We start from the raw sequence: 10,791 nt of genomic DNA on the forward strand, positions 1-10,791 counted from the left end.
TCAGCAACGTTCGCTTGGCCAGAGCGAGTCTCCGCTCGGATCGCAAGTCCCCACCGCATCATGAACCCTTTCATCCACGATGGACTTGCCTTGAACTGGTCACTGCTAAGCCTTGTTCCAACGCCACATCCATTGCCTTGCACGCGAGGAGTGTCTTCGATACAGGTATGCCATCTTCATGAAGTTCAGATACCCATTGAGCAATGTTTTTCTCTGCAACACGGGTGAGCGTTGTAGATATGCCTTGCTTGCGTAGTGTACGCATGTCCCGCGTTCGAGCCTTGGAACAAGCCATAGTGATGTGGTCCCGTTGTGATTCCCATTGCAGGATCTGCTTTCAGACTGTTGTGCGCTTGTCTCCCGCAACACCAGGGAAGAACGTGTCGATGACGGACTCCATGGAATGTTCTTTGCGCCAGTTGATTATATGAAGCTTTTTCTCGTAGGTATGGTAGAGGTTTTTGTGCTTCTTGGGCATTCGCTTGATTTGCTTGGTATTAGGACGCCCAGTGCGTCGGCCATCGAGCTCAGTTGGCGCCATTATTGTTGCAACTTGCCGCCTTTCTGCAAATCAATGCAAAATTTATAAAGTTTCATGGGTATTGTTTACGAACGAGGTATTGCAGAAAATAATATATTGACTGAATAAGTATTTACAGGTTTTTTCTCTTCGCAACTGACATGCCAACTGAAGTACCTCCAAATGACAGTGCAGTTTTTCCTTTTGTTATGGGTGCCTCAACACTCTCCTTGCCCCAATGCCATTTTGGGGCAGATTTCAACAAACTGATCAACATTGAAACGTGTCTTGCTTGAAGAGTTTTAACACTAATCCAATAATTTCACGTGGGATTTACTCCTTGAGGAGGTTCAAAACGCCATAATACAACATGGACAATTTACCTCCATTTTGAAAATGGCATTTTGCGAGAAAATGGATTATTATTTTTGAATGTTACCCAGACGCACTGGATGCCACGGAAAATTTGATGACAAATAATATTCTGAAAGAGAATTCCCTTTTCAAATGGGATGTGAGAAAATACTTTCAAAAGGTTTTGATGTGACCTCTGGATGCCATGATGGAATACGAATTAGCAATAGAATATCATTTTGGTAAAAATGGACAGTTTCAGAACACAATTCTACAGATACCAACAATTGAAGATGTCCTTCGTAATGGATTTGGCAACAACATTACCATTGGAGCTTACTCGGCCTAATCACGCTTAGTATGGTCTAGGACGGTTCAAAGTCACAATTTGTAACTTTTGCTTTCTACACCAGCAAAATACTTGGTTTTAGTATGGGTATGGAATCAAACGTTAAACATCTATGATTGAATTCGCCTAAAAAAACTGCCTTGGCACACTATGCCTACAATATTTTCTGGCACACTATGCCTACAATATTTTCTGAAATTTCATGACAAAATTCACTTGCTTTAAGTATTGAAAATGTTCGGGGTATGAAGACTTTAGCCACCCACTGTACAATACATTGGAGAAGCGTGCGCCCGAGCGCAATACGTATTCTATTTACTAGTACAGTACAAATGTACGCTCCATGGCAAGTATCCAGGCCACCAAGTCGAGTTCGAACGGCCGTGGCAAGACTGGTGGTGGTCCCATCGACACCGGTTGTGAGTTGCCGTTATGTGCATTGGTCACGTGTTCACGGAGTGTGCGCAAGGGAATGTCGTGAGCACGAGACGCTGAGGCAATAGTGTGTTCTTGAGCTAACACTGCATGCACGGCCACACGCAACGTGTCCTTCGTGTATGATGTTCGTGGAATTCAAATCGAAAACCGCTTAAAGTTTATAAGTTTTGCCTCCATAATTTCTCACGAGGTCAATATAAGGGTTTTGTTTTGTCCAATACAATTCGAGAAACCATGTTATTGGATAAATTTTTTGGCGGATCACTGATCGGTCACGTTATCATGAATCAAATACCCGAAATGATCCCCCACTTCGTCAGGAAGTACATATTTCTGGATATATGATGATGTTTTGGAAATAAAGCTAACGTTATGTACATTCAGTTCAGTCGCGCAATGGATTGTACTGTGCAACTACTGCGGCATTGACTGTTTCTGTGATGCGATGCGAACAATCCTGGTCCTCTAATACTCTATAGATAGAAGTGATGATCTCGTTTTGCAACCTAATCAACAGTCATTTGACAATGGGAGATAACTGCTCATTATAAATGCAAGACAGTATTATTGTCGTCAACCTCGACTGGGCAATCAGAGGACCACAACGCAATGAACGCCATGTACCCGTAAAAGCACCCGCCGCAGGAAAAATTGACGAGAAGCAGCTTCGTGTCTTCGCCTGGCCCGGCGGTGAACTCAAAGTCGTCTGTCAACGCGATGGTGTCCATGGCGCGGCCGTCCACGGCCACGTGAATCGCCTTGCCTTGCATCTTGACTGCAATGTCGTGCCACGTGTTGTGTTCCAGCGTCAGTATCACACCCTTCTCCTTGACGTCGTGTGAGACACTGTGGCAGTTGAGGAGCACGACCAAGTTCCGTTGGATTGTGATCTGCACCACAAAGTAGCGGTGGGAGCTGCCCATATTCATGACATAACACGGCCCCATGGTCGCGACGCGTGTCGCAAACACAAAGTCGTAGTTGTTTAAGTGGAGCCCAAAGTTGCCCCCCGCACGGGTCATGGCCGACTGGTTGTACGCTTCGCCGTAGTAATCGCCGTCGAAATACGTTCCCAGCTCGGGGTGAATAAAGCTGCCTTGCGGGAGCAACATCGCAGTTCCTACAAAAATGAGAATCGTTAGACCAAAGCGAGCTGGGCGTTGAGCGCTTTCAACAACGACGTTGGTACCGTCGACACTGTCGACAACGTTGACCTTCATGTCGACGTAGTTGCACAGGCAGTTCAACCCATTTGTCCACTCAGCCAATTGGCTTAAGTGACGGACGTGGCTAGTTGGGTCGGACCCTTGGATCATCGGCTGCGGCCGGGTCAACGGCAATGTCGAATACAACTCGATTTTGCGCAAATGGCCGCTAAAGAGCTTGGTCATGGTGTCCCGTCGCAGGAGGTAAAACTCGTTGCCTTCTGTGGGCATGTCGCGAGTAGTAAACGTAAACGCGGGCGGCAGCGGAATCGTGTCCATCCGGTCCGTGTTGATGACAACCTAATGATTGCTCAGCAAGTCAACCAAACAAAGTGTTGTTGCACCTGAATCACCGAGTGGGGCACGTCCATGAGCACGGCAACATCCAGCCACGTGTCGATCGGCATCAGCCATGGATTGCCTACAATATGTATCAATCCCATCCATCTTCAGCCACGAATGATCGCGCATGCGACGAGTTACCGTTCAATTGCACCACGAACCCTTGTGCCTCTCGATTGCACTGGATGATGAGACACATGTCCGCGGTGATGTCGACTGCAAACCAAGGGTTGTAGCCTGCGCATAGCGGCGTGCTGTCGCCGCGGGCCACCTTGATCTTGAACGTCAGGAGGAACTCGTGCTTGTCGAGTCGACTGGCTAGGGCTTCGAGGCGGTAGAACTCCCAATTGTCCTTCATCATGTCGGCATAGTCGCCTGTTGTTACGAGCCCGCCCAACACGGAGACGCTGCAAGCAGGCGTGGGCCACGTCAGCTTGTGGGCGGATAAAATGTTGGCTCCGTTGGACTCAAGCGGATACTTGTACAACTGCACCCAGTTAGATGGTAGAATAGCCGCCTTGAGCTCTTCAAAACTTTTGTGGGGGGGCGTTGATACCAATGCAGGCGGACTTGGCTCGGTCGCTTTCAGGAGGTGAGAAGGAACTCCAGAGGCTTTGAACTCTGAGAGTTTATCAAACAGCAATCGCGCCTTTGGGGCCAACGTCACCCCTAATTCTTTGACTTCGTCGGCACTTTCCACGCCACACAACACTTCACCTGTGATTTCGTTCTCCACAAACACAGCACTACCATTACCAAACGAGCTCACACTCTGCACTATATACGATTGTACGTATAAGGCGACTGTACCTGTACTTGGAGCACGTCAAGTTGTTGAGCAACGTCCCCACTTGGTGCTGTGTTAGACTCGCCAACGGCACAGTGCTGATGGTAGCAGAGGCAGTCCGAGGGGTGGACGGTCCGCCAGTGGGGGGAGGCACTGCGTCGTGATGTGCAGATTGAAACCTCTGAGACAATGGGGTGCCAGCGACACTGACAATCTTGGTCACAAGTTCGTCGATTCGAGAAGCCAAGAGCGCATCGTTGCCGAACGCTGAGCTCAGGTCCAGGTACAAGTGCCCTCCCAAGACAAAGCCCACTTCCCCCGTCCAGTTGGCCGTGTTCTTCAAGGTAGGGCTCGGGTCAATGAGCACTGGAATCATCTTCGATGCTGTCTTGCGCCTTGCGGCGTAGTTGAACTCAAGCTGACAGTTGTCTTCAGCGTTGTTGCCCCCCACTTTGTCAATGTATCGCTGGGTCACAAACACCACGATCGCGCGGGCGTTGTCGATGCCGTGGATCATTTGTTTCTTCACATTGCCCTCCATTTTTTCTTCGTCAAACCACGTCGTGATACCCCTGGCTTTGAGGAGGGTGTTGATGACACTGACGTTCTTGTGCGTCGTGCCGTCGGTGCCCCAGTCATGGGTGAGAAACGCGTCGGTCAGCGCTGAGAAGGCAGTGGTGAGTTTGTCTCGAGTGACGACACCATCGACCGCCTGTTTGGCCCACTCGGCGTCATTAAATAGGTCCCCGTACAAACTTTGACATTGCTCTTTCGTCACCACGTCCACACTGGCACCCGCGCCCATAGCTCACCAACCACAACGACGTTTCGATCGAGATCGGTTTCACGGCGGTTTCGTTACTTTTGCTGAGCGAAGGGGCAACTGCATTGTGTTTTATCCTTTTAATATGAGCGTGCCTTTAAAAACTAACCCTGACGATAGCCCATTTCTGTACCATTTTGGAGTTTTATTACAGCAAGGGGTGGGGAAATGCTAGCGACACACTGACGTAAGCATAGTCAATCCTGGCCAGCTCAGTAGTGTAACCAACGGTTGAGTAATGTTGTAGGCTCGAGCACAGCAACAACAAGTGTAACGTTTGCAAGTACTTCCAAGTACTAGTGTAGTGTTTGCACACCATAAGAAGTGAATTCCCACTCACAGTCAATCCATTGTCGCTTATTGCATGGAAACGTATGCACGTGAATGACCTGCACTCACGGTTTTTAACCTAACTTTTGGGATAAATAAGACTCATTTATACTGAATTATCCACAGCGCATCGTCGGAACAAGTTAATTTGAGTGGGATTATCCAACTTGTCGACTGCAAATTCCATCTCGACAGGTACCTCCTCTATTATCGCTCACTTGTGAACGATCTCCAACAGTGGCATGCCGTTGCCGACCACGACTGCCCCACCCACCAACCCACACGTGTACCTCCAGAACTTGGTCGAATTGACCGACGATGAGTACACGCCGCCGCCACCTCCTGCGTTTGACGAAGACCTGCGCACATTCCGTCGCCCTGAAGCCCTCGAGTACGGTCGCCAGATCAAATCCACGCTCTTCACTCTCGACCCCGCCGTGAACTTTCTTAACCACGGAAGCTACGGCTCGTGCTCCAAGCCGGTTATGGCCGTGCGGGAAGCATACTTGCGTCGGCAAGAGTTTGAGCCGATCAAGTTCATGGAAGACTTGGGGCCTCGGTTAGCGCGAGTTACGCGCATCGTGGCCAAATACGTGCACGCAGAGCCCCGTCAAATCGCCCTCGTACCGAATGCGTCGGCGGGCACCACGAGTGTCCTTCGGTCGTTTCCGTTTCCCAAGGACAGCGTCATCGTGTCGTTCAACCTTGAATACGTGCCCGTGACGTACCAGATGGCGCTCACGGGGCTCAAGCAGCATGTCATCGACCTGTCTCCGCCGTTCTCGGCCGCGGGGGTCCTCAAGGCCTTCCGAGAGGCACTGGACAACACGGACACGATTGGCATGGTTGTGGTCGATCACATTACGAGTACCAGTGGTCTCGTCTTGCCTGTCAAGGTGCGTGCGTTGCTTCCTCCAATGACGTGGCAAACACATTACATATCCGTTGTTGGCCACCTGATACATATAGCACCCCATAGGACATCATTCACATGTGCAAAACCCGCGGCATCCCCGTGCTCGTGGACGGCGCCCACGCGATCGGTCAAATTCCGCTCAACCTAACCGACCTGCAGCCAGACTTTTACGTATCCAACTTCCACAAGTGGATGCTCTCGCCCAAGTCGGCGGCGTTCCTGTACATCCGCGAGCCATCCAAGTACACGATTCGACCCACAGTGATCAGCCACGGCTTTGGACACGGCACATTTGCCGAGTTCAATCTCATCGGTACGAATGATTGTCGTTGTATTCGTATTTGGTGTCGACACCTGTCGGTCACACGTTGAAGCGGTCGTGCGTTCGTTTGTTGCGTTTGAGTTTGCACATTCGAACAACCGACTGAGCATCGTTATTGCATTTGGGGATTGATTGTACTACAGGCACGATGGACTACTCGGCGTCGCTGGCGGTCCCGGCGTCGCTGGCATTCCACGACGCGATGGGCGGCACTGCCTTGATGGCGCGCAACCATGACGTGTGCGTGACGGCGGCGTTGAAACTGGCTGAGACGTGGCAGACGACCCTCTTGACGGACGAGGTGGACACGATGATCGGCAGCATCTGCGTCGTGGAGCTGCCGCCGGCACTCTTTGTCGGCCACTCGGACGACGTGGACGTCGCCTTAGAGACGCTCCGTCTCGTGCTTCGAACGCACTACCGCATCGAAGCCAAGACGGCGCACGTGGGCGGCATCCCCGGCCTGCGCATCTCGACGCAAATGTACAACGAGGCCGCCGATTACGACGACTTGGGCGCGGCGGTACTGGATATTCTCACGCGCGACGCCGCCGACTTGACCGTGTAGACCACCAGAACGATGTCGCATGGTCGTAATAATGAAGTGAACGGAGTTTGGTTTCGATAACTCTGTTGAGTATTGGATTGGTTTATAATTAGTATGTAAAGATAAATTTGGTGACCTAAATCAATAGTCATAGTATATGAATATATTCTATTGTGCTTTCCAGTGGTTATTTGGGAAGGGGGAGCAATCAAATCGCGTCGACCAAACCGATCCACAATCGATCTGATTGGTTAAATTTCATTGAAAAGGTTTTGATTGGCTAATAATTTTGAGCTCATCTGAGGTAGCCAATCAAATCGATTTAAATTCCAACGAGAAATTGTATCAAATCGACAATACTTCGAAGTAGTTACCTGGTACAATTCTTTCCTGGGCTAATCAGACCACCAGGTAAACAAATAGGCTTAGGGATAAATATTGGGTTAACTGGTGCTGATGTTCTTTATAAAAGTATACTAGTAGTATTTAAATATATTGTATATACTACGTATTAAATATAACAAAAAATATATTTGAATCTTACAAAATCATATTAAAACATGGATATTTATTAATATTTTTTTTCCCGAGACTTCATGGACCTTCGAGCCAAGCATCAGTCAGATGCGTTGGATATACTACTACATTGCGGGTATAGCAACCACATACAGCCTATGTACTACTACGTAGAATGCTTAGATATATAATTGAGTACTACTATTAGTATGTTGTGCAGGTTGGGTTTCGTACTCTGTCATTTGTGGGGGTTGTACCTCCGCACACGAGCGTATGATATGTCCACATACAAATGTTCGTATTGCTTCGATTCGAGGCTTTCATGGCTCGGTGTGTTTTGTTGTTGATAAGTACTACTTCAAGTATGTACCTAATTTGTACCTAATTTGAGTTTGCCCTTCCTGTAGTCAGTCCTTCAGTCCACAATCCCCTCTTGCCCAGTTTGCCCATCGCGTCGCCAATGGAACCTCGGCGTGGACGCGTCCTCATCACTGGCCACGTCTGGCATCTCTGCAACATCGTCACTGTCACTGACCAGTCCTGGCATGTCGTCATCATTGTCATCATATGCAGGCGGCTCCATGGGCCCAGAGTAAGCGAACCCGCTGATTCCACCCTCGGGCACGTGGAGCCTTCGAATATGCGCCAGCAGTTGTCTTGGGTCGTCACCAGTATTGGCTTGATCGTCACTGTCGTCGTAGTCGCCGCTGTCTTCGGAATCGTAATAAAAGTCCTCCGAGAACCAGTCGTCACAGTCACCATCGTCACTGTCGTCGTCGTCATAACCCCCACCAGCGTCACTGCGACCGTCCCAGTTACTTTGCCGACGCATCCACGCTACAGCAGCCTGCACTTCGAAACACGATACCGCTTCGTCTACAATACCCCATCAATACCGAACACTATATACGGCAAAATGTCTCAGATATGAATACTATTAATAGTAGAAGTATTCATTTTCTCCAGCGTGTACTGGATTCGATAATTGAAATATACCGTAAACGTTGTACTGAAATCGCTCGTGGCCAAAGTTCACTTGCAGCGGCACCGTTACATTCATTCCCACCGTCGGAAACAACGGCACGGCGCGGCAGCACCCAAAGTCCCCTACCAGAAATCCAATATATATATTTTTATTTATATTCTATTAAACAATCGGTGAACAGTATGCATCGTCAAACAAATATATTGTCACGTGTTTATATTCTAAACTGGAGCGACATACATGTAGAACAATGAATCGACACAACCAAAAATATACTGTACACAAGAATCATCGGCAGAAAGATTGAGTCAATCAGATTGCACGAAATCACCATCCAAAACGTCAAATTAGTGTGTGACTTCAATTAGTGTGATACCAATCCCACATAGAATCGATCGATAGATTTGACAATTCCGCACAAAAGTAGTCCAATTTTTTTGGGTAAAAGGGCAATAACAAACGCACCTACGCGACGGCCGTTCTTGGTAAAGAAGATCCACGCTTGGTTGTTGTCCGCGTATTGCAAGCCGCACCCGACAGTGTCCCCATACCCAAATGTTTCCAAGTCTACGACCTACATATCACCGTTGGGATGGATATTCATGATGGAAGAGTTCTAGTGTTGTTACGTCGGGTTCGTTCATATACACGCCTTCTTCGCCATGGTACCCGTATGAGAAGGACTCCCATCCTATAGTTATTCCACGGCTTATGAGGCGGCATCCAATGCTATTGATGCATGGCATATATACACAGTGTACAGTTGTAGAGGGTATTGTTGTGCTTATTCTAAACTCGAGAGACATGGAGAATAATAATACATCAACACGACCTAAAATACATGTACACAAGAAACATCATCGACTGAGATTGCACGACAACAGAGATTACAGCTAAATAGTGTTAAACTTCAAATAGTGTGGTACGCATCATCACCGCGTTGGACGCTGTATTCAGTGTGCAAACTCAGCGCCCTCAAGTTCAATTAGCATTTTGGGGCAAACAGACGGGCAATACCAGCGTGGTTTTCCAGCACGACACTGCGCGGGGGCGCGAGTCCGATGGAAATGATATCCCAACTGTCCTCGTGTCGCGGTTGTGCCGGCGGGCTAGTACACATGAAGGCCAAGTCGTTGGATTGGTTCTGTCATGTCAAAGGTATTGGTCGTTTCGATGCTCATCACGTACGCGGGAGGGGTGGACGAGATGGTCATTTCGAAGTACACGGTCGACGACACGTCCACACGCCACGTCATTTCGTTGTGCTTGTGCACCGTCACGACTGGTTCCAAGTGGTACGGCGCGTTAGCGCGGACACTGCGGCCGTACGACACGTCGAAGCGCTCGTCGCACGGGGCCAGCTGGAAGTGCGACAACAAGAACGACGACGGATGCGGCAGGGGTTGCAACCTGGCGGTCGCCGTGTAAGAGGGCCGAGAAGGCGCGTGAACAAAACGTACATGTAATGCATGGGATCGTCGTGCTGATACGCCTTATGGTAGTCCATGTTCATGTGCGTGGGCACTGGACGCAAGGCGTGACAGAGGAATCGATACGCGTCGCTGGCGCTGCGTGGACACTTGTAAGTACACAAAGTGATGATGTGCATCACATCATGGTGTAGTTACCACGGGTATTGACGCTCAAGGTGAGGCGACAGTTCCAGTACGTCCGTGGGGGCAATCTCAAAGTTCGCTCTGCGCCACTTGGCCACAAACACACGTTTCCAGACCTCGTCGTGCTTCTTGAGCAGGCTGTGGAAGGTGCGAGATACAACCGCGAGCAATCGTAGCTCGCGTGGTGGCATGAACGCGAGGAGCTGAAGCAGAACCTCCGTCGGCAACGCTTCCATCACGATGGCCATCGCTGGGTTATCAGTTGGTGTGCTTTGTGTGGAAATCTTGACATTAGGATTCCGGATACTACTAATAATCGTTTCGGTTAACTGTAAAACGTGATGTGTCTGCACAAAGTTAACTTACAGTTATTGTGCTTTTCACATATTTTGGCTAATCTGGGTATAAATACCCGCTTTTAACCAGTCGGTGACGAAGTTTTAGATTAATTCAACTTAGTTTTAGCTAATCGGAAGTACCTTTGATTGGATGAGCAAGAGCTGTTCCTGCAGCATATGTTGCTAACCTGAAGCGTTTCCCATTTCATTTCGGCAAACGCGGGGGTTTACAGAGTGGATTACCTAATACACGCGAGTGTGATTCTTGACTATGCTCGATAAAGGTTGATGTTGAGTGCTTCTTGCTCGACTTTTCGTGCCAACGAGTTGCTAACAAGCTGGCTGCAAAGCTCGTGTGAGCTGGTGCACTGCGAGCTTACCCCAGTAGGTCATTACTCTGCAT

General features: G+C 49.0%; 3 protein-coding genes across 7 annotated transcripts; 1 reads left to right on the forward strand and 2 right to left on the reverse strand.

Moving 5' to 3' along the window:
• Positions 1-2,181: 2,181 nt before the first annotated feature.
• H257_16496 (hypothetical protein) lies at positions 2,182-4,839 on the reverse strand. The gene is made up of 5 exons (XM_009844939.1): positions 4,019-4,839; positions 3,350-3,954; positions 3,211-3,287; positions 2,851-3,166; positions 2,182-2,781 (listed from the first exon to the last, which is right to left on the reverse strand). Exons 1-5 carry the CDS (start codon positions 4,798-4,800, stop codon positions 2,207-2,209), a joined length of 2,355 nt encoding a protein of 784 aa, XP_009843241.1. The 5' UTR covers positions 4,801-4,839; the 3' UTR covers positions 2,182-2,206.
• A 464-nt stretch (positions 4,840-5,303) lies between these two features.
• H257_16497 (hypothetical protein) lies at positions 5,304-7,031 on the forward strand. 4 transcript variants are annotated; one of them, XM_009844941.1, is made up of 4 exons: positions 5,304-5,343; positions 5,387-6,044; positions 6,128-6,377; positions 6,530-7,031. In XM_009844941.1, the coding sequence occupies exons 2-4, from the start codon at positions 5,391-5,393 to the stop codon at positions 6,952-6,954; spliced, it is 1,329 nt and encodes a 442-aa protein (XP_009843243.1). In that variant the 5' UTR covers positions 5,304-5,343; positions 5,387-5,390; the 3' UTR covers positions 6,955-7,031. The 4 variants fall into 4 exon arrangements, with proteins under 4 accessions (XP_009843243.1, XP_009843245.1, XP_009843244.1 ...); XM_009844943.1 differs by having other exon boundaries at positions 5,304-6,044; XM_009844942.1 differs by having other exon boundaries at positions 6,128-7,031.
• Positions 7,032-7,728: 697 nt separating this feature from the next.
• H257_16498 lies at positions 7,729-10,326 on the reverse strand. 2 transcript variants are annotated; one of them, XM_009844945.1, is made up of 8 exons: positions 10,063-10,326; positions 9,895-10,002; positions 9,623-9,844; positions 9,452-9,543; positions 9,064-9,125; positions 8,900-9,008; positions 8,446-8,556; positions 7,729-8,325 (listed from the first exon to the last, which is right to left on the reverse strand). In XM_009844945.1, the coding sequence occupies exons 1-8, from the start codon at positions 10,296-10,298 to the stop codon at positions 7,865-7,867; spliced, it is 1,401 nt and encodes a 466-aa protein (XP_009843247.1). In that variant the 5' UTR covers positions 10,299-10,326; the 3' UTR covers positions 7,729-7,864. The 2 variants fall into 2 exon arrangements, with proteins under 2 accessions (XP_009843247.1, XP_009843246.1); XM_009844944.1 differs by lacking the exon at positions 7,729-8,325 and having other exon boundaries at positions 8,340-8,556.
• Between the last annotated feature and the right edge of the window lie 465 nt (positions 10,327-10,791).

This window comes from Aphanomyces astaci, assembly GCF_000520075.1.
Source record: "Aphanomyces astaci strain APO3 unplaced genomic scaffold supercont1.87, whole genome shotgun sequence".
NCBI lineage: Eukaryota > Oomycota > Saprolegniomycetes > Saprolegniales > Verrucalvaceae > Aphanomyces > Aphanomyces astaci.

What these genes read in the sequence shown, in the direction of transcription:
- H257_16496 (XM_009844939.1), bottom strand. Translation starts at nt 4,800, where the DNA reads ATGGGCGCGGGTGCCAGTGTGGACGTGGTGACGAAAGAGCAATGTCAA. An exon ending in TTGACGTGCTCCAAGTACAG is followed by an intron (nt 3,955 to 4,018) that starts GTACAGTCGCCT and finishes TGGTAATGGTAG; the next exon opens with TGCTGTGTTTGTGGAGAACG. An exon ending in GTTCGTGGTGCAATTGAACG is followed by an intron (nt 3,288 to 3,349) that starts GTAACTCGTCGC and finishes TACATATTGTAG; the next exon opens with GCAATCCATGGCTGATGCCG.
- H257_16497 (XM_009844943.1), top strand. Translation starts at nt 5,391, where the DNA reads ATGCCGTTGCCGACCACGACTGCCCCACCCACCAACCCACACGTGTAC. An exon ending in GTCTCGTCTTGCCTGTCAAG is followed by an intron (nt 6,045 to 6,127) that starts GTGCGTGCGTTG and finishes AGCACCCCATAG; the next exon opens with GACATCATTCACATGTGCAA. An exon ending in TGCCGAGTTCAATCTCATCG is followed by an intron (nt 6,378 to 6,529) that starts GTACGAATGATT and finishes ATTGTACTACAG; the next exon opens with GCACGATGGACTACTCGGCG.
- H257_16498 (XM_009844945.1), bottom strand. Translation starts at nt 10,298, where the DNA reads ATGGCCATCGTGATGGAAGCGTTGCCGACGGAGGTTCTGCTTCAGCTC. An exon ending in CGTGCTGGAAAACCACGCTG is followed by an intron (nt 9,126 to 9,451) that starts GTATTGCCCGTC and finishes GAATAACTATAG; the next exon opens with GATGGGAGTCCTTCTCATAC. An exon ending in TGTATATGAACGAACCCGAC is followed by an intron (nt 9,009 to 9,063) that starts GTAACAACACTA and finishes GGTGATATGTAG; the next exon opens with GTCGTAGACTTGGAAACATT.